General features: G+C 33.4%; 1 protein-coding gene across 1 annotated transcript in view; it reads right to left on the bottom strand.

The window, feature by feature from the left end:
• Positions 1-8042: 8042 nt before the first annotated feature.
• Ubr3 (Ubr3 ubiquitin ligase) overlaps positions 8043-23545 on the bottom strand; it is a 186993-nt gene continuing 171490 nt past the window's right edge. The window contains exons 22-33 of the mRNA XM_085944479.1: positions 21624-21754; positions 20900-21055; positions 19820-19965; positions 17654-17813; positions 17274-17493; positions 16845-17090; positions 16124-16392; positions 14645-14783; positions 13946-14163; positions 12973-13104; positions 12320-12459; positions 8043-11618 (exon numbers count right to left, since the gene is read on the bottom strand). Of these exons, the coding sequence (XP_085800605.1) occupies positions 11501-11618; positions 12320-12459; positions 12973-13104; positions 13946-14163; positions 14645-14783; positions 16124-16392; positions 16845-17090; positions 17274-17493; positions 17654-17813; positions 19820-19965; positions 20900-21055; positions 21624-21754 (2075 nt within the window). The 3' untranslated portion in view covers positions 8043-11500. The remainder of the gene's footprint in view (positions 11619-12319; positions 12460-12972; positions 13105-13945; positions 14164-14644; positions 14784-16123; positions 16393-16844; positions 17091-17273; positions 17494-17653; positions 17814-19819; positions 19966-20899; positions 21056-21623; positions 21755-23545) is intronic.

Here is a 23545-nt window from a genome sequence, read left to right as displayed (position 1 = left end):
ATTTATTCCGCAACACTGAGATCTTCCACTTCCACTGGGTCAAAAAGGATTCTTTTTATATCTGCTACCTAGGCCACTTCACTTACATCTTTAACTATTGGATAGGTAAAATAAATAGAATTGTCTCCTTTTTTTTCTTGCACTGTTTCCTCAAAAAATCTTTATCATGCAGACTTTTCCAACGAAATAAGGTTCAGTCTTCTTTGTAGAATATTTTACTGAGACATGGCAACCACAGGCGATTTTTTTTTCAAAATCTTTTGTTTTCAGGGTATACTCTGTATTTTTTTCAGAAGTATCCAGAGTGTTTGCCTCAAATTCTAAATATTCTGTCTCCTGATGTGTATTTTCTTACTTCTCTGGCACTTTTTTTGTCCTTGGGTTTTCTTATCGATGTTTATTTATGTTTTTTTGTAACTTCCAGCTTCTTTTTTTTATTCAATTCATTGCATATCTTACTTTGTTCGCGTTCAAGTTTTTTTACTTTTAACCAAGGTAAGTTAAGTTTACTTTGTACACATTCCTTATATTTTTTGATATTAACCCGAATGGCATTTGTTTAATATCTTTTTTATGTTCCACCTTTGGAAATTCGATGTAATTGTCAATTGTTTTTTCCAGATATGCGACCACAGTACCTCGTTTTCTACAAATTCAGAACTTTTTTCGGTATTTTCTTTGATTCGGTTAGATGTATCAATATCAACATACCACCGTAGAGAGATCACTGTTTTCATCTTCCATACCGCAATATGAATGATCAAAATGTTGTTCTTGGTCTAATAGTTTTACTTCTTCGTTTAACATGATACTGCCTCCAATGCCAATAATAATATTGTCTAGATTTGATATTTTATGTTGGTTATCTTTTTCTTGTTGTTCCATAATAATATTATCCTCAATAATAATTGGCATGTTTTATGTATTTGATATAACTTGATTGTTTTCTTCTTCCCACGGATTCACTTCTTCATTTGACATTATAATATCTTCATGTCAATTGGCATATTTTTATTACATGTTCTGAGTGTTAGTGGTCAATCATAAGAGAGCAATTAAAAAAAAGAATTTTATTGGTTTTGTCATTAAGTATATTCTTCACTAACTACCCAATCAAAAATAGTTGTAAAGTCGTCACAGAATAATAATATTATTGCTGACGCACTTTTGAGATACTGAAAATTTATCAACACTAACCCTTTTTAAAATTACTGATCTTTGCCATAATCCGATATACGAGGTTGGGTCAATAAGTCCTTAGAAAAGCCGACAGGTGGCGCGACTAGTACTGTAAGCGGTTTGTTTTCATGCAGCGGCACTACCGATTCAGTATGCTGCGAAGTTTCAATCAGATTGGTCGGGTTGTTGTGTGTTTCTCGTACATTTAAAAAAAAAATTTGCTTGTGGAAAATGGAAAAATGGAAAATGGAGAAAATTGAGTTTAGAGCTGTTATTAAACATTTTAATATAAAAGGGTTAACAGCAAAGGAAATAAAAAATGAGTTGGATTTAGTTCACGGCATATCTGCTCCTTCACTTGCAACTATTTATAACTGGTTAAATGAATTTAAACGTGGTCGTACATCAACAAAGGATGAACCACGCTCAGGACGTCCTGTAGAGGTGACTACACCAGAAATGATCAATAAAATCCACGATATGGTGTTAAGTGACCGAAGATTAAAGTTGAGTGAGATAATTGAGGTTACAGGGATCTCAAAAGGTAGCGTCATTTCTATTTTACATGACAAATTGGGCATGAAAAATATTTCTGCAAGATGGGTGCCGCGTTTGCTCACAGTCGACAATAAACGCAATAGGGTGGTGGCCTCTAAAGCCCTGTTGTCGCTCATGCAACGCAATCCGGATGAATTTTTTCGTCGCTTTGTGACTGTAGATGAAACATGAATACACCACTATACTCCCGAGACGAAAGAACAGTCAAAGCAGTGGATTGCGAAGGCAAACCATGTCCAAAGAAGGCGAAAACCGTAAAATCAGCTGGTAAGGTTATGGCTACTGTATTTTGGGATGCACGTGAAATTATTTTCGTTGACTATTTGGAAAAAGGAAAAACAATAACAGGGGATTATTATGCATCTTTATTGGACCAGCTAAAAAACAAAATTGAAGAAAAACGGCCTCATTTAAACAGGAAAAAAATCCTCTTTCATCAGGACAATGCCCGTGTTCACACATGTTTACGATCAATGGCTAAAATTGAAGAATTGAAGTTCGAATTGGTCGACCACCCACCGTATTCGCCAGATTTAGCCCCCAGTGACTTTTTCCTTTTCCCAAACTTAAAAAAATGGCTAAGTGGACAACGTTTTTTTCAAATGAAGAAGTCATCGATCGGACAAATGCTTATTTTGAGGACCTTCCGAAAACTTATTTTTCTGACGGTTTAAAAAAAATTGAGAAACGTCTAACCAAGTGTATTGGGCTCCAAGGAGATTATGTTGAGAAATAAAAAAAAAATACAAAAATAAAAACTGTTTTTAAAACTGTTAACTGCTTTTTTCTAAGGAATTATTGACCCACCCTCGTATGTAAAGAAGACTATTATAGATACCTATGGTGTGCTTAGCTGATATATAATAATTTAAAAAATTGCAGAATAAAAGTAAAAACACATTTATTTTCAAGTTTTTAATTAATATGCTTTATTTCACATTTTATCATACAAACTCAGAACAATAAATTGGTTTTACAATATTTTTTAATTAGGTATTTATTTATTCATTTTCATTAGGCATGACGTGTAGTTGTGTTTGACCATTTCCAAGCAATCATATTTCAAAGCTATTTATAACAGAAATGAAATTAATAAATCCGACGCAATAGTAGGTATATAAAATCTTAAACAATCCAACAACATATTATGGGATAGTATAACACACATTGATTAGATATTTCAATAATCTATAACACGTTTTATTACCTCAAAGAAAATTGTTTGGTAAATGTAAAAACGCTTAATATCATCATTAGGTATTGATTTAAAATAAATAAATAAATTTCAAAAGACTTTCTAGATTTTATATAATATAAAGATAGATTTAATTAGGGTATATTATGCAGTGTGTCCTAAAAGATTGCTTGTCTTTCATTGGTTATGAATTGTTTAATACAACAAATCGCTGTTCAATTATTACAGGGTTGTATGTAACACAAGATACCACCTTATAGTGGTTAGCAGTTTTCAACTAAACTTACATCAAGTCTGTCACTCGGCTTGTTTTATGTTAAAACTGTTGAACCTCACATTAATCTGGTATCTAACAGTCAAACAAATTTAAGGCGTTATTAGCATGACGCGATTGCTAAATAATAAAATTTCATAGTCATATAATTATGTTACACTGTGAAATGTATCATACAACCATGTAATAATTAAATTGTATTCGTGTCTATTGATCGATTAAATGGTGTTAAACATAGATATTAAACGAGTAATGTAAAAAATGTTTACCTCAGTAAACCCATATTATTTTGCGAGTCAAATCGATTTAATCTACATTTAAAAAAATGCTAAAGCTTTGCTTGATCTATTATTAATAACACCATTTAAATACTCAATTAGACTCGAGATAAAATTTGTTCAATGAAAGCAACTTCTAAATTACTTTAATTAATTTAAGAGTGATCAGATCATTTTCATCTATATCAGTCGATAATACAACACTTAATGTTGACAGTTATGCAGTCTGATTAAAATGCATTTATAAAATAACTCAACGATGGTACACAATTGCTTAAAAGGTGATATCTTCAATATATTTTATCACATTAAAATGTCAAATTGCATTGTCAAAAATAAATGCAGTATTTTAATACCAGTACAGTAAAACCCCGCTAATTCGGAAACAGGACAGAAAATCGAAATACAAAATTGTTTTGTTAAACTTTTTCAAGTGTCGAATTACTTAAGGCGATACATCAGTGAAACGGCAAATAATTTTCAACTATAGTCGCGACGAAATTTTGGACTCGCTGCCATTTGGAGAGAGAACGTCGAGTTGGGAACACGTCAATTTGTTTTGTGATGGCGACGGGGGTATTAATTCTTAAATCGTGTAAAGATGACTAAAAACGTTACCCATTTACTTGATAAAGAAAACATGTCAATGAATATATTATTATTGTTACTAATAGAACAATAAACAGAACATTAAATGGACGCATGTTGGATTTATATGACAAATTATATTTTGTTTGGCATGCGTCATTTGCACCCGCGACCCGCAATCGGCGCATCGCCTAGCCACGATCTTTTTAGACCGCGCCTCAACTGAGGTATAGCCTTAACCGTGTCATATTAATGGGGTTTTACTGTATTATTAATTTATAGTTCCTTCGGTAAGTTTTGGAGTCAATATAATATTATGTAACAATACTCAATTACTTAGGCCAGTTCATAGGACATTGTATTTTCAACAACATAATATTACACTTTGCACGAAACCTTTTATTTAGATTTACAATTTTATTACAGAGGCCGTGAATTTTAAATTAGCGTAATTTTTACAGACATTTTAAATTCACAATAATTACGATTTAATTTCATCAAAATTAATTTTACATTCAAAATGCTTCAAAAGAAAAATAAACTCGAATGACAAAATATATTTTATTTCATAATCGAATGGAGGCCATTTTTAATAGTAATTATCAAAAACGTGTTTCCAATAATAATATATATCATAAAAATGATCGATAACAATTTATTTATACAATTTTTTTCTAGTTAGTTTACATTTTTTTTATTATCAAGAAAACAGTAATAATAATATGTTTATTCCTAAATATAATCATAATAATATATGTATTTGATTAGCTTTTCTGGAGGTTATTTATTTTAAGCTTACTTGTTTGCCTACAAAAAAAAACCTAGTGCCCGAGACATTCATATTTGAATTTTAGCGAGCTATTAATCACTATAAGTAACTTTTAAACAACTATCCTGACAATGAAACATTTAATGGCTATATTGATGATAATATATCAGCTGTAATTTAATTCATAGACAATATTTATATTATTCTGTAAATTTTTTAGAATAATTTTTGATCAGTATTTTCAATATTCAGTGCATCTCTTGTTGTTAGATTAAAGGGCAAATAGATATTGACCGCAGTAAAGTGAACATACATCATTTTTCATTATAGATTATCTTGTGAAATTTATGAAAAATTCCAAAATGATACTTTGTCACATATTAACATTTGTATTTCCATTTACCAATACATATGAAGATAATGGCTATGCAGTCAAATTATTAAGTATACAGTTTCATATCAAATAAAATTAGTACTCTATAATGAGAATAATATTACATTTCAGTATTTCAAATATTTGATTTCAGTACACGTGTGCTTTAAGGAATATGAGACGAAAGTACTGCTTGATTGCAAATGATTTTTAATAATTGAAACATCTAATATTATCACAATGATTTTTTTAAAAACATACTGCCCGATTAATAAAAAAATACTGACCAAATCAACAGAAGTTTAAAACGTGTGTCACCTTATCAATAAATTTGGCATTTAGGCACGTTATTTTATTATTATTTAGCTCATCAAATTAAGATATTTTATACTTTCATCTAAAAATAAATATATGCCTATCATAGCAAGGACATAGAATATAATATTTATAGTCCAGCGACAACACCCGCCCCGCTAATAGACCGTTCCATGTGTAACCCTGTCAAGTTATTTATTTCACCAGTGTCGCCGTTATGCATAATATTATTACTATCCCTTCAAAAAGGTATTCAACAAAGCAGTGTTTACAGTCTTTTCAACTATTTTTTGACATACTTACAATAACAATCAGTAGGGTTTCAAAAAACAAAAAAACTCACAATGACGAAACAATAAAAATTGCAAGTTTTCAAATTACATGGGTAATGTATCACACAAAAAACATTGTAGAAATTTTGATGCAAAATTAACGTCCATCCACCGTATTGATATAGTAAAGTACTGTCTCGCTTTTTTATTATAAAGAAAATATAAGCAGCCTCGCACAAACAAACTGAATACAACCATAACTCATAATTTATATAATATGTAATTTAGTAAACAAACGTCCACAAAACACATGTTACCTATTGTAAAAAATATTTTGTGCTTCAACAAAATTGATTGCAGTGCAACGTGTTTGTTACAGTACGATTGCTGCACATTTAAAAGGTTGCTGATTTATATTGTCATGTCTATTTTCTCATCAGTGATTATGATGTCATTAATGACATTTCAGAGATTTGATAGATGACATTTTGCTTGTGATGACATTTCAGAGATTTGACCGATAACAAGTGTGCTTACTATAAAAATTTATGAGCCGTGTAAAAAATTAGTATTGATACAAAAGATTTTATTACAATATTTAAGTGCAGAGACTAGAACACTTGGTACCAAGGGTTCTGTCGCCGTGGTTGACCCTCCTTCACCCTGCAGTGGTGCTAGAAAAGCTATCTGCATGCTGCAGGTCTCACATGGCGGGAGGCGCGAGACTTGGCAATGGACCGAGAGAAGTGGCACAACTTGTGCTTGCCCTATGCCCTAAAACTAGGGTGTGAAAAGTAGTAGTATTTATATGCAGATTAACTTTTACGCATCATGTATAATATGTTTATGATAAGAATTAGACAGTGCTATACTAGATGAATTTGAGGTGAAATAAATTGAATAATAAAATCAATTTTCTTGATAATATACCATCACCGTTCTGGACAAAATCACTATAGCGGGAGTTAAAAATGTCGATTGATTCAGAAAGATAATACGGAGAGAAAACTTGATTTTTTACACCTTCAAAGTGTGTATCTGCCGATAGTGATTTTTGTCTGAATGGTGACGAGAGTTTCACTGTGAATTATATAATATCACTTTATTTGAATATGCCAAAAAACTAAAATTGACAAAAATGAATTTTAAACGTAAAATAAAAATAGTTTCTGGAAAAAGATTTCAAAATTTACAAAGACATGATTGTATGCAAAATAAAAAAAAACCTTGAAAAATACAACGTTAAATTTTATATAATTTAAAAAAAAATTTATCGTATGAAAAAAATCAGTTAATAATTTCTGTTAAACAAAGAAAGCTTCCAAAGAATTTTACATTTCCTATTATGACATAATATTTATAAAAAAAAAAAAACTCAATTTTTAATTGCCAATACTATTGAAAGCTTACATTTGTAATAAATAAAACCTCTAGCGTTCAAAATAATATACATATATTATACATAGAATATTCCATAAAAATAAGACTCCCTTACAATTATTATATTTATATAGTAATAATTACATACAACAGATCAATAACTATTCAATAGGGAAGCTTGTATTAATATTATTAATTGAAGCATTAAAAAATCACATTATACATGATATATCATTTACATATATCATTCTCCCTCCAAAATCACCACTAAACAAACAATCAATTTCTTATCTATCTAAGACTATTCGTAATTTTTTTAAAAACTAATAATTCGCATAATTATTAGTCCTTGAAAAACGGAGTGCAAAAAGATCTTTCAGTTATTATTTTAAAGAGCATACAGTAATCCTTCATTATTCTTGGGCTGTCCATACATTAAGATGGCTAGACGTTATCAAAAGTCACAAGTTTAACGTCCGCACATTCAGGGGTGGTTTGGGCATAAAGATACCAGGTGGGGAAAAGCGCGGGTATCACAGTGTCTGTCAGTCCGGTGGCAGAGGGACTACATACAGCAAAGGGAGCGTCTATGCAAAAGTACCACAACATATGGCCGACTATGCCCCGTGCATCAATTTGCTGCCAGACAGATAGGTGTGCGATACCCGCGAGATGTCCTGCCTGATATTATCACCCCTGCAATGAACATCAAACCTGAGACTTCCTGCAATTTGTGGTGATATCTACAGTAAAACCTCATTAATACGAATTCCATGGGACCGAAAATCGAAAAAAAATTCAAATTACGAAATATGAAATGTATGGGGGGAAAATATTAAAATTTAAAATTTTTTTTTTTTTCGGTTTTCATTAATTTTGTTTTCGATCATAGATGTGCTTACCAAATTTCCGATACAATTCTTTCAAATTAAAATCTGTCCAAATACCATGCGTCAGTAATCCATTAATTGAATTTACCAAGTAGCTAGAATTATAGAAAAATACGAAATATTTTTTATTTTTCAGCACAATTGTATGGCACTGGTTCTCTGGTAACACATTTAAATAACATACTAATTATATCGAATGGCCAATTAATGAGGCCACAAACGGGTGTGCCGTCCGCGTGGAATGGATTAAACAATCAACAATTAAATACCTACAGCCCTGAAACATGTGAGTTATTGTTTTACCTTGGAGTGGAGTGTAGTTGAGCCTCTGATGACATACCGCTGTGTGTGTCAATGGGTCATAAAATGTCAGGATTATTTTTATTACCTTCATAAAATAAGTAATTTTTGATGTTTTAAGAAAAGTCTGTCACAATTTTCAATGACAGGCTCATGAAATAGTGTCCTTTATTACGATTTATTGAATATTTTTATATGCCAGGACTCCGAAATCATTCAAATTACGAAATTCGAATTAAAGGTATGGTTTTATATGAAAATAATGTTTAAGGGACTTTTTTTCGTGAAAATTTCGAATTACGGCGAATTTCGAATTATCAGTGGTCTTACTAACGAGATTTTACTGTAACTATCGTAATGTGCAGATAGGTTTGTTCCAGATAGCGAGGCGATCGAATTCTGTTTTCAGTTGTAAATGATAAAAGACTAATTTTGTGCACGAAAAGAAAAGGGAAATAAGTTTTAAATCACTACTATTCAAGAGAGTCAAAAGAACGTTGGGTTTTCAACAACTTTATAAAATATTATGAATTACTACGTCTCTTTGTTAAATTTACTAATAATTGATTGAACACATTTCAATTTATCTATTTTACACGATAGTATGTGCGTTATGGTTAATTTAGCATAGTAAACTTATTTTTTTAATCATTCAGACTTATCTCCGTTTTCCTGTTGCAAAGAATTGCGCCAGACAACAGATGTCGTTTCAGTCAGTGTTACGTTGAAAGATATTGAACTGACACTTGAAATGGATCCTTCACAAAGAAATGACAAGGAAGAAGAGGTTAGTCTGTTTCCTTTCAAAATTATTTTAGGCATGATTATTTTATTTCTACAATAATCCCACAAGTCTTATAACTGTTAATAAATGTGATTTAATTTCAAACTATAGAAATCCACGAACAGTGAAGGAGTGCTGTAATTCTGTACTGCAATCTTTATCTGGTAATAACATATTATTACGTATTGTGAAACAATGTTAGGCAATAATAGTAGACAACAGTATTTTATAATCCTGACTGACACGTGACAATATTAAATTGCATACAGTTGGGTCATGTGAGCATATATGTAATGATAATTGAAATTTATATTTAAAGAAATATTTGACCAAACATCAGTAATTTACCGGTCAAATCTATTATATGTCAGAACTACAATTTAATTATTAATTATTACCATAAGGACAATGAAAAAAATATTCCAGGGTAGTGATAAATAAGAGACGGTGGATATGCATGGAAAAATTTAAACCTTCTTGATCACATAAGTATTCAGGTCTTTAGTGTCTACAGACACGTATTAATAACGTTCCTGTTTAGCCAATACGATAAATTTTCACTTGGTTGTACGTAAACGTATTAATAACGTTCCTGTTTAGCCAATACGATAAATTTTCACTTGGTTGTACTAATAGTGGTTATTGAAATTGTATAAGAGTAAGTATATTGCTCTACAACAAAGTTATTAAAAGATGAAAAAAATGATAAAGTACTATGTATCTATAGATCCATAGAGTGAGGGCGCTACATGCTAACATTTGACTTATCATTTAATATTTTTTATACGGTGATGAGCTTAGTTCTAAGTTTGAACTTCAGATAATTTATGATGGTATATCAATAATATACAATATTAAGATATAGCTATTTATTGTGCAATTTTATGATCAATTTTACATGACTTTACTTTCTCTAAAGATTCTATATTATTAATGTTACATATGATTTGAATATTTTTAGAATATCAAAGTTACCAACACTGAAATGCCACATACCATACTACATAGTTAAAAAAAACCCTAAGTAGGTAGTAATAGTAAGTATGTTATACGTATTTGTCAACAGCACAATCGTGCCAGTACTAAGTAATCATTGACGATTACTGAGTAATTGAGAGGCGGCCAGTGTATTGACCGATTGATCATTGTACTAATAATTAAACTAACACAAGTGTGGAGTCTGTATCCTATAAACTGGCGTATACATCACACGGAAAGCATTGTGCCATCGCGTTCAATTATTGCAAGTTTTCAATGGGAGGGAACGAGATGGATGCTATAGCGGGGGGGGGGGGAAACCGGCATGCCAGCTTATAGAAAACAGACTCTAGATGAGCTGCCATATGTTAATATCACTTAATTGCACCTAGGTAGTTGCATACCTGCCTGTCGTTATCAGTGTGGGTTGTTAAAAAGTTTGATGTTTTGTTGTTATGCTCTTTATAGGTAAAACTTAGGAAAATTTGGCGGTACACTGGATGTAAAAAGCTGCAGTAGAATATTAACTTTTCATAAGTTATCAATTCAACTACAGTCGAACTTGGTTATTACGAGAAAGATGGGACCGACTGAATTTGCTTGTTAAAAGCATTACTCGTTATATCGTTATATAACATTTTTCGCGCCACGTTCTATTTAAGCATAGAACATAAAAAATCTGAAAACCATCATAAAAATCCCCGAAACAAGCACGGCATTCATAAACTACAAAATAAGTAGTTTATTGTAATGAAGTGCTGAGCCGCTGGCGCTGGTAGGTACCTACTGACTTCACAAAGCTTGGATTTTTTACGTGCAATTTCAACCATATGCGCGATACTTTTTCAATGTTGTCGGCGAAAACACCAATTAGGTACTTAGACACTTGACTAGTATCATAAACGTAATCCGATCCCGGAGGCATCGGTCTAGTTAACTGCCCAGTCGGATTTTATTGCTTAGGGCAGAAAATGTTGTTTTAAACGATCGACACATTAGTTTTGCATGGTATACCCAAGAAGTAGCTCGTTATAAAAGTGAATAAATGTATGAAGGAAATCATAAACTGAAATGTCAACAAACGTTTCCTCATTACATCCGAGATCTCGCTATTTCCGTAATCGTAATAACCTAGTTCGACTGTATACTAAAAGTGTTTTGAAATTGATATTATTATTCCGTTGGGCACTAAAGCTTAACTTTCAAGGGTCAACTTTCCCATGCATATCCGTCCGACGAATCAAAATGTAGTAATAATATTTTTGATGTAACATGCAGTGTAGATTGATAAGACTAGCCCGATGGTAGGTTGAGGTTGTGCAGTTGTGAGACTAGCGGGTGGCGGTGGCGGGGCATGAGGGCGATATTCAGAGCGAGTCGCGGTGCCACACCCACGTCCTCTTGGTGTGGTCGAACCGGTGTGCCAGCCACTGCTGCTCTAGAAGTTCAAAGCGATCCTCCGACAGATACAAAGGTTTACCACGCCTGAAAAAAAAAACAACATACAGTTATCATTGTATCGTTGTTATACTAACTTGGTATTCAAGCTGAAGCTATTATGTAACTGATCTTTCTACACTAAAATCAAGTCACCAAACTTGGGTTATGTTGTATTACGTCAATCATCCAAATGCTATAATCCAGTTTCATATTTCCACTCATCATACATAACTTTTTCATCATTTGTTCTTCAGTGTTTAGAGTTCACCTCTCCAGCGTTTTCCAGATTGTGGGTCGCGACCCAGCACTGGGCCACAAAAAAAAATACCGGGTCACTCCTCATTAATAATTTATTCATTCACATTTTTAAGATTAAATGCTTTTTTATTTTAATATAATATGAAAAGTGTATGGATATTAATGTTTTATTTTACACATTGGCCAGTATAGGCGATAAAAAATGTAGTGGCTCACAAAGGAGAAGTGTAGATATAACCGGGCCATATGGGAAACACTGATTTAGTCCATCAACATGTTCAATACCTCATACTGAAGTAGTATAGTACTTGAACTCTTTGTACAGTGTACTTCTTGTCTTTTTTCATACACTATCATTTTTGAAGCACACAAAAAAACTTACGATTTTAATAACTACAAAATGTGTTAAATTTATATTTAATTCAAACAAATCAAATGAAAGTGCCGTTGTACCGAAAAAAAATACACTATTGCACCAATTTACTCACTTTAAATCTCTGTCTTCCTCGTCATAGTCGTCAAGATAGAGTGAGCCCCAGAGGCAGGCTCTTCTGCCCCGCACGATGATGATGTAAGTGGAAGTCACCACCAGGAATATTCCGGTACCGCCCCCGCAGTCAATTGAATGCTGTAAGAGATTAACAAGACAAATTTAATTACATAATTCATTCAAAAGTCTGAAGAAAGAGTTTCACAGCTGTTGTATCTAAAATTGAGCGATCAATATTGTTCGCCATGTACATATTAAGCACATAATTTTTTATCCATCGTCAATTGGATTGTTAATATAACAGTAAAATTGTTATATAACAGACCATAGTATGATTTCATACATTTACGATGAGATGGAGAGTAGAGGAAGTCTTAATACATAGCTAAGTTTTCAAAAACACTAAAAATTCCGGGCAACATGCCATATAAAGTGGAGTAAAATCATTGGAAAACACTGAAAGCAGGCAAAGGATGGGAGTAAAATTGAGACAGCTGATCCATAGTTCTGGAGTAGGTATTCCATAGTGAGCATGACCTCCAGTCATCAGGAAAATGACAGAGCAACAAACACAATACCTACTAACTATAACTGTGTACATATGAAATTATAAGACAAAAATGAATGGAAGAAGAGAAACATAATATTAACCTGAACGGCTTCACAGACATCCTGCTGTCGACAGCACTGCTGTTTGAGACAAACCACCGTGCCACAGAGTAAACACACTGACGCTTCTTTGGGCACCGCGCCACATTGGGAGCATATCCGCTCATGGTAATACTGCAACAAAGAAAACATATTTCATGTTAAAATGATTACTACACTATTTTTCATAACAAACATTTCATGAATAAAACAAATATGATTCTTTCGAATGATATATATATTTTTGTGAATAATTCTTTTTTTTCCAATTGTGTATTTATCTCATATTTACAGGTTATTTCATAATCTAACAACGCATACAGAATATCAAAAAACTTGTGTCGAAATATTGAAGAAATAAAAATGAGAATCTTCTGTTTTGTTATAGCTATTTATATTGTAATAACATTGAACACTTTGAAATTAGATTGTGTTTTATAATGTAGATGTTATATTTCCATCCCCAATAATTGCTTATCTGTCATTTTTTTTTAAACCATGTTCCATCCTAAGAAGATCATAAAATGGGCCTCCACAGAGTGGATGTTTGTATTAACAGATTTTTGTTTTCACGAGAAATGGATGTTAGCCACTTGTTCAACATATTAGGAGCATACTCTGGCTCCAAACACACATTGAAAAACAATATGTGTATTTGCCAGATCCAGGAATCACACCTGGGACCCATGACATTGTAAGCCGCTCAGCCATTGTGGCCGTACATCTATTTATATGAACACAATTTTGTCATATTATTAACCTATATAATTTTTTATATTTCATTTTGTATAAAATTAAACCACTGATAACCAAACAAGACACAGTTTTTGATTAAGTACAGCGTCTGCAGACAAACGCAGTTACTTACCAGCAGGTACAAAAGATTTCCCTGCAAGAATGTTACCCTGGTGTTACATGTTTGTAAATCGAATATACCTTTAAGTGGGTGAGTAGAGATAAATTGATAGTATCTTACAGTGAAAAGCCTGTCATATTCCCTAGGCAGCCTCAGTAGAGCGGGTTGCGCCCACGGGTGATGCTGCATAAGAAGCCTACGGGTGGGAGAGGGACAGCGAGAAGCCGTGCTAGACAGAGATAGCGCCCAGCGAGTGCCTACAGCTGTCTCACTCCACATGCCATCGGCGGAGCCCCAGTGCAGAGCGCTGCCCGCCTCTAATGGCATTGACCGCACATCTGCAATTAGAAAAATTCATTATTGAAGATATCTATTTCCAAATACCACTAAGTCATATCACTTGTAAGTAGAACGATAATGTGGAAAGGTGTTGCAGGACTTATGAAGTAGGCAAGCTACTCGAGAGGTTCTCAAATTTGCTGATACACATAAATAGTAAACAAATACCGATACATACATGTTCAATAACAAAATTCAATATTTTTGGTAAATGAAGTTGTTGTGTTTAGTTTTTTTTTTCAATCACATTGTTCTTTGAAATTAGAAGTTAGAACAATATGCCAATGCTTGTTACAGAATATTATTGGAATAAATATAAACATTATCTGAGATGTTTCAAATTCTGTCAAGATATGTCTAACATCCTTGTAATTTAAATCAAGGTAATGATATTACCGACATGATTTCTAGATGGCGTTACGAGTGATGAAAATACCTTGCTTATAATTTTTAAATAAAATATTTTTTATTTAGACTCACCATCATTGACAAGTTCTAAGTAAAAGACTAGACGGGTGAATTCATCCTGTGGAGTGGGAACGTTAGGCAGTTCTTCACCGTAAAGATGGTGCCTCAGGAGTGAGGCGATTCGTAAGAATGGAAGACATAGTTGCTGGACCTGGAAAGAAAACCAAAATTAATTTCTATAAAATCTTCATTAAGCCGAGAAATGGGAGGACAATGAACATCTTAAAAGAAGACACTAAAAAAAGATAAGAATCATGAACTGTATATGAGGCGTCTAATTCCACATTTGGTCAAAATTGAGAAAAAAATATGCACGTATTCTTTGTATAATTTTACACAATATGTATTGATCAATAAATTCCAAAACGGGACATTACCCTACGAAAAAAAATATTTTAAGTCTAGATTTATTACAAAAAACGCCAAGTCCGTGTTTCATATTATTTAAAGCTTGGTAGATTTTGCGCGTGTTTAAGTCAACCAATAAGGGAACGTTCAATATTGAAAAGGGCGTATCCCATGCTGTAGCATCTGGTAAACTCATGACAATGCCATGGAAATATGTGCCTTATGCGGCATAAATTAAAAAGTGAGGTACAAATAGTGCTATGTCCAATTTTATTTTGCCTATATTTATTACATTTAAGAGTTTATCGGCTGAAACAAATTGCCATTTGGTTCTCACTTCGACATAGAATACAACGGAAAAAATAATCTCACGTTAAAACAAATAATTGAAGCTTGAAACATAAAAAAGTTGTTTCCCGAAAATATTGAATTGTGGATTTGTTGCTTTTTGTAATTAGACGCCTCATATAATAATATGAACCTTCCTAATGACCCAAACAATAACGATATAGAGAACATAATCTTATTAGCTATCATAATTTTTATATGAGCTATAATTTTTTGTGCATATCCATTATCTTATAGAGCAAGTCAGTATGTCACCTACAAACAATTTTAGTTTTATTGATTTCGAGTTAATAGAGAATAAATTAAATATTTTTCTGCCTTCCTTGGCTCTCGTACTGTGTTTTATTTTGTTTTTGGTCTTAGACTATCTGCGACTGTCTCACCGAAAACCCAAGATCTATTGTCATTTTAATTTCTAGTATTTCTACTTTCTTTTTTCCCTGACATAATTATTGTATCTGGCCACGGAAATAATTAAATAATTTGTCGCCATGTAAACTGTTTTGTCTTTAAAATTATGTGACTTTTTATTAACTTAATGAACTTTACATTATCAATCTGTCCTTTTACTTCAACATTAAACCGTATTTTGCCTCTCTCATGTGCCTATCTTCAGTCATGGAGTTCCATGGAGGGCAATGTAATAGTAGTGACACATACTAAAAATCTCATATCGTTGCCTGAATTCTCCCTTGGACGTTCTATCGAATAATATTAAGTCTAAATATAAGTAATATCACATGCTATTTTGTATGAAATCATATATTATATAGAATATAGAAAAAAAGAATGTACCCGAGTCTCCATGGAGCTGAGGTCCACACTCCCGGCTGCGTCGGGAGCGGACGAAGTGGATGCTTCATCAAAGTTATCCTCATCCTCGAGAAGTTGTGAGTTATCCAGAGTGGTCAGCAATAGAGTGGCCACACGCACTAGATGTGATTCGCTGGCGCCTTCCACCCGGAGACACTCCCTCTGCCGTGCCGTCATGCCCGGAAGTAATTGCGCCACCACTTGATAGTACGTCAGGTTGTACAGCACCCGGATCATGCATGTCAGATATGCTGTAAGAAACCAAAGAAATCAAAATGATTAAAATGCATTTAGGCAATATCAATGAACATAAAATTGTATTTAGTAGGTAGTTAGAAATTTAACATACTTTTCCATGAGATGGCGTCACAATAATTAGCGGTTGTGATGGAGATTTCTTGTTTCGAAAATTCTCGAGAAATAGTGAGAAAAGATGATTCTCAAATCTCGAAAAATAAATATTTTTGAATTCAAGAATTCTCATATCTCGTGAAATGAAAAAAGTCCAGAAATCAAAATTCATAAAGTAAAACCACTGCTAACAAAAACCATTCTTTAAATGACTTCTGTCAATATTTAAGTCAAATCTTACACATAAATTGACAGCCACCTGAATTTCGCATTTGCCGCAGCAATGGTCATGGAATATTAGGTTATAGGAATAAAGATGGTTAAAAGAAAACATCGCAACAAAAAGACTTACGCAGTTCCAAATGTAATGGCGCCAACAGCAAGAAGTGTATGAGCAGAGCAACAGGGTCCCTCAGCATGAGCGGCAGTCGAGTAGTTCCTGTGGGAGCTCCTGCAACAACCAGTTCACTGGGCTGCACTCCTGCGACACAATTGTCCTCCGCCGACAGGCCTCCGGAGGTGAGTTCTTGCCACCAGTCGCTGGCCGGCCACTGCGCAAGCACGCGGGCGTGGACAGCCAACACGTGGAGTAGGGGAACTGGAAATAATATTATATCAAGTCACACTTGATAGATCTTGCGATAATATATTAATACATATTATATCATGGCAAATGCTAATATTGTGCAGACACAGGTGGTAAATTTCAAGTAAACAGTAAACATGGCTGCTAGACTAAGACTGCAGAAGAATGATCAAAAATTTGTATCAAATTACTCACCAATACAGTCTCTCCGAGGTTTATATCTTGGGGAAGACGCTGTAAGAGTTCCGCCTCGCTGCACAAGCTCTGCCTCCAGATTGGTCCTGGCAACGGACGACACAAACAAGAAAAGGGTCTGATGACTCGGAGCCGTTCCCCGTTGCTTAAATCTAAGCTGCGTGGAGTTTGTCATGTCTTCCATCGCCTTGCCCATCGCCTCTGATAGATTCGATGATGTCTGAAAATAATACATTAGTTGATGGAGAAAGACTAATGATTAAATTAGCTGTGTATCATTTTACAATATAATAGATTAATTTGCATTTATTTGCCAATGATAAAAATAATTTGCATTAGTCAAATGAAATGGCTATTGAATGACAAATTAATTAACTTACCGGGGGTCTCTGGTAGTCCTTGAGGAAGGCTTGTATCTCAGATATGAGGGCAGGAGTATCAGGGGGCTGGCAGCGGGCAAGACTAGCCCGCCCAAGTTGCGGGGAGAGTGGCAATACGGAATTGGCTAATTGACGACACACCGGACACAGGAATTCACCTCTGAAATAGGTAATCAAAAACAAACAAAATTCAACTAGATGTTGAAAAAAACCTTCTTCTGTAGGTACAAAGTCTAAAAGATAAATTATGAAAGTATAACTAATAATATATAAGGCTTATGATATAATTTGCATCGCAGAATCAGTTGTAGCAAACATCATACTCATATGTTATATAGTGAAATTCGAGAATGGAGTCATGGTTGCACAGATTAGAAATGAGTTGGAAACACTGTCACCAGTTTGTGTACTCAAGTCTCGGATGAAAATACCCATACTCAATACGTGTGGCCCAATGAACTTGTTCCAAAAAACTTGTGATGTTATCATCGCGAGTCACTCGCCAGTTGGTAGACTTTCAACACTATTGACATTAAATGCGCGCGAGCGAGATAGCACTTCAATACAAGTATATTTTAATTTAAGTCTATGAATGACATAATTGTATATGTAACACCGAATGTGCGAAATTGAATATTATATTACCTGAAATGGGCAAAATTTTGCCTCAATCATGAAAAATGCAAGCCCGTTGCCTTATTCATGAATTAGACAAAATATCTGAAGAGTGCGTGAATTCGGCAGTAATTTTTCTGCCCAGTTCATGTATTGGACAAATTAGATAATAGCGCTACGGTGGTATTTTTTGTAACTAAACTAAATGTATCAAATGCTCATGCATTGGTCAAAATGTACATATATTATCTATGGTCAAAATAGATCATCGCGCTCCGGTGGTGTTTTTTGCAACTAATCAAACTAAACAAATGTGTCAAATGTCATTGATTATAATATAAAAATATAACAATCAATAACTACAATGACGTTCATATCCATTTACTATGCGCAAAAAAAATCTAGAACTATAATATGATAACGGAAGAATTTTATTGAAAAGTATTTTCGCGATTTGATTCGTGCTTGGTTATCAACGTGCAATGGTCGATTGAATGTTTGTGATAGTTTGTTGACACTTGATAGCTAACCTCAAAATGGACATTCAGTTGAATAATTTAATTCAGAATTACAAAACCTAACCTAACCTAACCTAATAATAATAATATTATATTATGTCCAATTATAACTAATAAAACCATCCGTATTAAATTTACTTTTTCTTCTGTCATGTTGACAGTTCAAGAATTCCATACCCTGGCGAATTCATGTACTCAGCAGAAAATTTACCTAATTCATGAATAAGCCAACAGGCTTGACTATTACATGAATTAGCCAAAATTTTGCCCATTTCATGTAATAGTCAATTTCGCACATTCGGTGTAACATATATATGAATAATTAATTGGTCATAAATTTTGTGTAGTAGCACATACCATTGCGAAATTTGTTATGACTGCTCAAAACATGTTTAAAATAAAAAAAAATTACTGTTATTCATTTTATGTTAACAAGAATATTATAACCTAACAGAAAAACAACTCATAAATTTAAAATGTGTTTAAAATTTTATAATAAATGTGATATTTCGAAAAGCCGAGCTCAGTGTATTTTTAGCGATTCTGTTGAAGCCGATATTTCAAATACTAATATGGAGTTGGTTTTAGTTCCAGTCGAGTACGAGACTTATGTCGCATACGCACGCCAAACGCTCTATATAGTATTCCAAATACTATTAAGTATTTTAGAACAAGTTTCGATGCTAAGTATTTTTTTATACTGGTAGTAAGTATACTTAGTCTTCAAAATCGACCAGTTTTCCCACCTCTAGCACAGATAGGTTAAATGGTCAGTCCAAACCAACTACTGATAGTTTCATATCTCTCTATTGAGCATTTTAATTATCAATGTAATTCATCAACCATATATAGTCCATGTGCATAGCCGCCGACATATATCACAGGACAGCGGAGTACGAGCCGAGGATCTCGTATATAATCTCACCTATAATAACTGCAGATCATTTAGATTATCTAAGAACCATACAATCAGCATTATGCGACATGAACAATAATAAATGAAGAAATCAAAATAGATTTAGGGTTACTTTACCTATCGATGTGTAGGTTATGAGGGCGCTGAGGGTTGGTGAGGGATCTAAGGTAGGCCTGCAGGCAAGCCAAGTGCACGTGGTGACCACACGACTGCACGTGAACCCCACCTTCCCAGCCCACGTTCACCGAGACCAACCATGATTCCTGAAATAACGTAATAATTCAGTTTACATTAATATCTTATCCCAAAAGATGAAAGTCAGAAAATAAGAAACTAACTCAAGTCTCTTGACAACTTCTGGAAGCTTTACCACAATTTATTAATCAAAATAAAATATAATAATATGTATATATTACTTATACCAAAAATATTGTGTTGGTCTGTCTGTTCATTTCCATTTGTTCGATTGTAACTCAAAAATTACAATACTGATATTGATGAAACTTGCAGAGCTTATAGACTACATTGTTGGTACCAATTAAGAGTTTTATCTTCTTCTGGTGCACCAAACATGCCCCCCCCCCCCATACAATCAACTTAAAAAAATGATACTATCATTTTGAAACCTTTACCGATGGATTCCTCATGGTCAGTTTTCACATAGAAATGCAAAAAAACATGGGCATTATTGATTTACTTTTCGAGATAAGTAATTTAATATATCATTATTCAAAACAAATATATTTTTTTTTAAAAAAGTGCACACCTGTCAAATATTAAATACCATAAAATCACACCCTTACAGCAAGGCCGGGTAATTCAGCTTGTAATAAATAAAATAAAAATTCGAAAACGAAAAACGATTCGATCAGGTGAGATAATTGCAATATATTTTAATAAGCCAATTATATTAGTTTCATGATACTGTCACTTAATCTATCGAAGCACAACATGATTATTGTTATTTATTCTTTTTCTTTATTGTCCGCGTTCACTTCTAAAGTAGACCATAGACACCATGTGGTGCCTACAAGAGTTGCTGTCCCTCACCACGGTCTCAAGTTATCATGTCAGCATTGTGCAGCTATACAGTATACATATTGTGCCTAAAGCGTAGTGTTAACCAATGTTTGTTATCGGTGCTCACATATGCATGGATATTATAGTAATTTAAAAAAAAATGATATTGGAACTCACGCTGTCAAATAGTTGATCCATCTCGTGGTGTCTCCTGAAATGGTCGGCCGCGAGGGTGTTGTCTCTGGGAGGCAGCTGTTTCTTCCGTTCGGTGTCACTCAGCGCCAGCGCCGTTCGGTCGCTCGCTTTTCTTCGGTGACCAACCACTGATGTCGACTGTCAACAGACCACATTCCACCATTAATTATTATAATATAACCAGAATCGTCATTTACGTTTACAATATTATTTTTATCATAAAATAGTCAATTGTATTAGATAAACTTTTCATTGGAGTTTGTAATTGAGTCATAATTTTGGAGAAATTGCAACATTTTGCGTTCTGTATTTGCAATGATAAATATTTTTTTTTATGATGACTTAATGTATTATTGACTTTATGACTGTGCATTCTTATTCTAGTCTACAGATTATTAAGGCTTAGCTCACAAATATACCCCAAGTTCTTCATTCTCAAACTTCACACGGCACCTGGGACATTAATGGATTAAGACTGACTGTGAAAAAATGATCAAAATTTTCTTCTAGCTATTATAAGTTGAATAACAGTTATTTACGATCATCAAGTATGCTGGGATAAAAAAATGGACCATTCAACTATCCAACCCCCCATCCCATATAGCATTAGAGTCAAGATGCGAGATTTAAAATCCTGGTTTATGAGCCACATTAAAGATATCCCTACTATCGTTTCTTCCAAGTCAACATATTCGTGAATACTGACCTGAAGTAAAACGACAAGACCAATGGGATTAGTTTCGGTACTAGGTGAAGTTGTGTTACAGATGATGCAGTCATATTCTTTTTCTAAGACTACTTCTTCCTCATCTTGCCACTCCATTCCTCCGCATTCTTCTGAAAACAGAAAAAAATATATCAATACTAATTCACTGTACAACAAAGACAATCAGTGAACACAAAAAGGGTGAAATGAAAGATTATTATCATCGACCAAGAGAAATATATATTAATTTCACATGTATCTGAAATTTATGTTCGACACTGTATTTTACGACACTTAATTCAAAATTGTTTAACACAGAAACCACTACAATAATAAATTTTGATAAACCGATAAATAGGTACATGATTTGAAAAAGCCTCAGAGATATGTGTATTGGAAATGACTATAGAAAACTCTTTGTCTGAGTGGTATTCAAACATCTCTATCACTTGCTGGGCGAGGGCTCTGACCGCTAAGCTGCCAAACCAATAAACATCCTTGCATATGTTAGTAGGTAATAACATTGCTAAGTTTGATTTATAGCTAATGTCTCGATTTCTCAAAATTTAAATTTTTGGCGCCTTTATACATGTTAACCCTTTCTAAGCGTTACGAATCCCGACTTAGTACAACAGTGCGCGTTGTTATTTCAAGCATCAATAAATCGTAATAAATGTCAGTCAAACATACACAAATAGAGTAGTAAAAAATCGGAGTCAAGTTCAAAAATGATTATGACAGAACCTAATATTTTATGTGACTCTAAAAATAAACATTCGTCGCCTAAAACTGATAAGAAATCACGAACAAGATTTCTTCATTGAAAAAATGCCGGCTTACTCGAGCGGCGCCATGACACTTACGAAATGGTGCTGGACTAATGCGTCGATGACAGATTAACAAGTGTAAGAACAGTTCAGTATTATAGTCTACGGCTACGATTTCGACAAATATGTCATACACATAATGAATAATAATATGGTTTATGATTTTTATGAGCATTTTTGTTGAGTGTGTTAAAAAAATATCAGTCATAAATAGCTCATTTTTATAGCATCCAGGACATCTCAAACTGTGTAACTTTTATTTGAACTCCCATACACATTGCAGCACTGCAGGTCGAGTATAAATAAATCATCCTTGAGAACTACTGGCTATTTGAGAGTAATGTACTTACCACCAGTGCCTGGTTTGTACCTACCATTGACCCCGAACTGAATGGAATCGAATGACACATAGTTTATAACAAAACGGTTTATTTTTCGAATACCTATTAGGCTATTACAATTCGTAAAATATTAAATTTCAAACACTTTTTGCACTTCTAAATGCTTTATAGTCACCACAATTTTATTTTCAAGTTCATTTGTTTTTTTTTTTATTATATTACTTCAATAACCTGTGGGTCTATTCTATACTTATCGAACACTAAAGTGATAAATAGTATCAAACTTAGGGTAGGTTTGTATCAAAATATTAGCACTTATTGTAACAATTACACGAAGTTGGTTTTTATTGTTGCAATAAGTGCGATATTTCAACAGCAGCAAGATAGGTGCTGTTAAAATATAGCACTTATTGCAACAATAAAAACCAACTTCGTGTAATTGTTACAATAAGTGCTAACATTTTGATACAAACCTACCCTAAGTATGATAATATTTATTACTTTATCACTTTAGCGGTCGATAAGTATAGAATAGACCCACTGGTACTAGAATAGGTAATCTCTTATTTTATTATAATGACATGATAGTAAGTAACTCGAGTTATTTTCGACTATAAATATAAGAAGAATTCTCCATAAAAAAAAATAGTAGTCATGAATCAAACCCTTTTGAATAGTGTTACGAAAAAAATAATTCTCAAGTGTCTGTCTCACACCAGCAGACGATGATTTGCCGCGCAGTGTATAAAAATTC

Source organism: Rhyacophila brunnea, unplaced genomic scaffold, assembly GCF_057557595.1.
Source record: "Rhyacophila brunnea isolate RB1 unplaced genomic scaffold, BYU_Rbru_1.0 scaffold_17, whole genome shotgun sequence".
NCBI classification, from domain to species: domain Eukaryota; kingdom Metazoa; phylum Arthropoda; class Insecta; order Trichoptera; family Rhyacophilidae; genus Rhyacophila; species Rhyacophila brunnea.
Note: the sequence above shows the minus strand (reverse complement) of the source record. Positions and strands in the feature narration are given on the sequence as shown.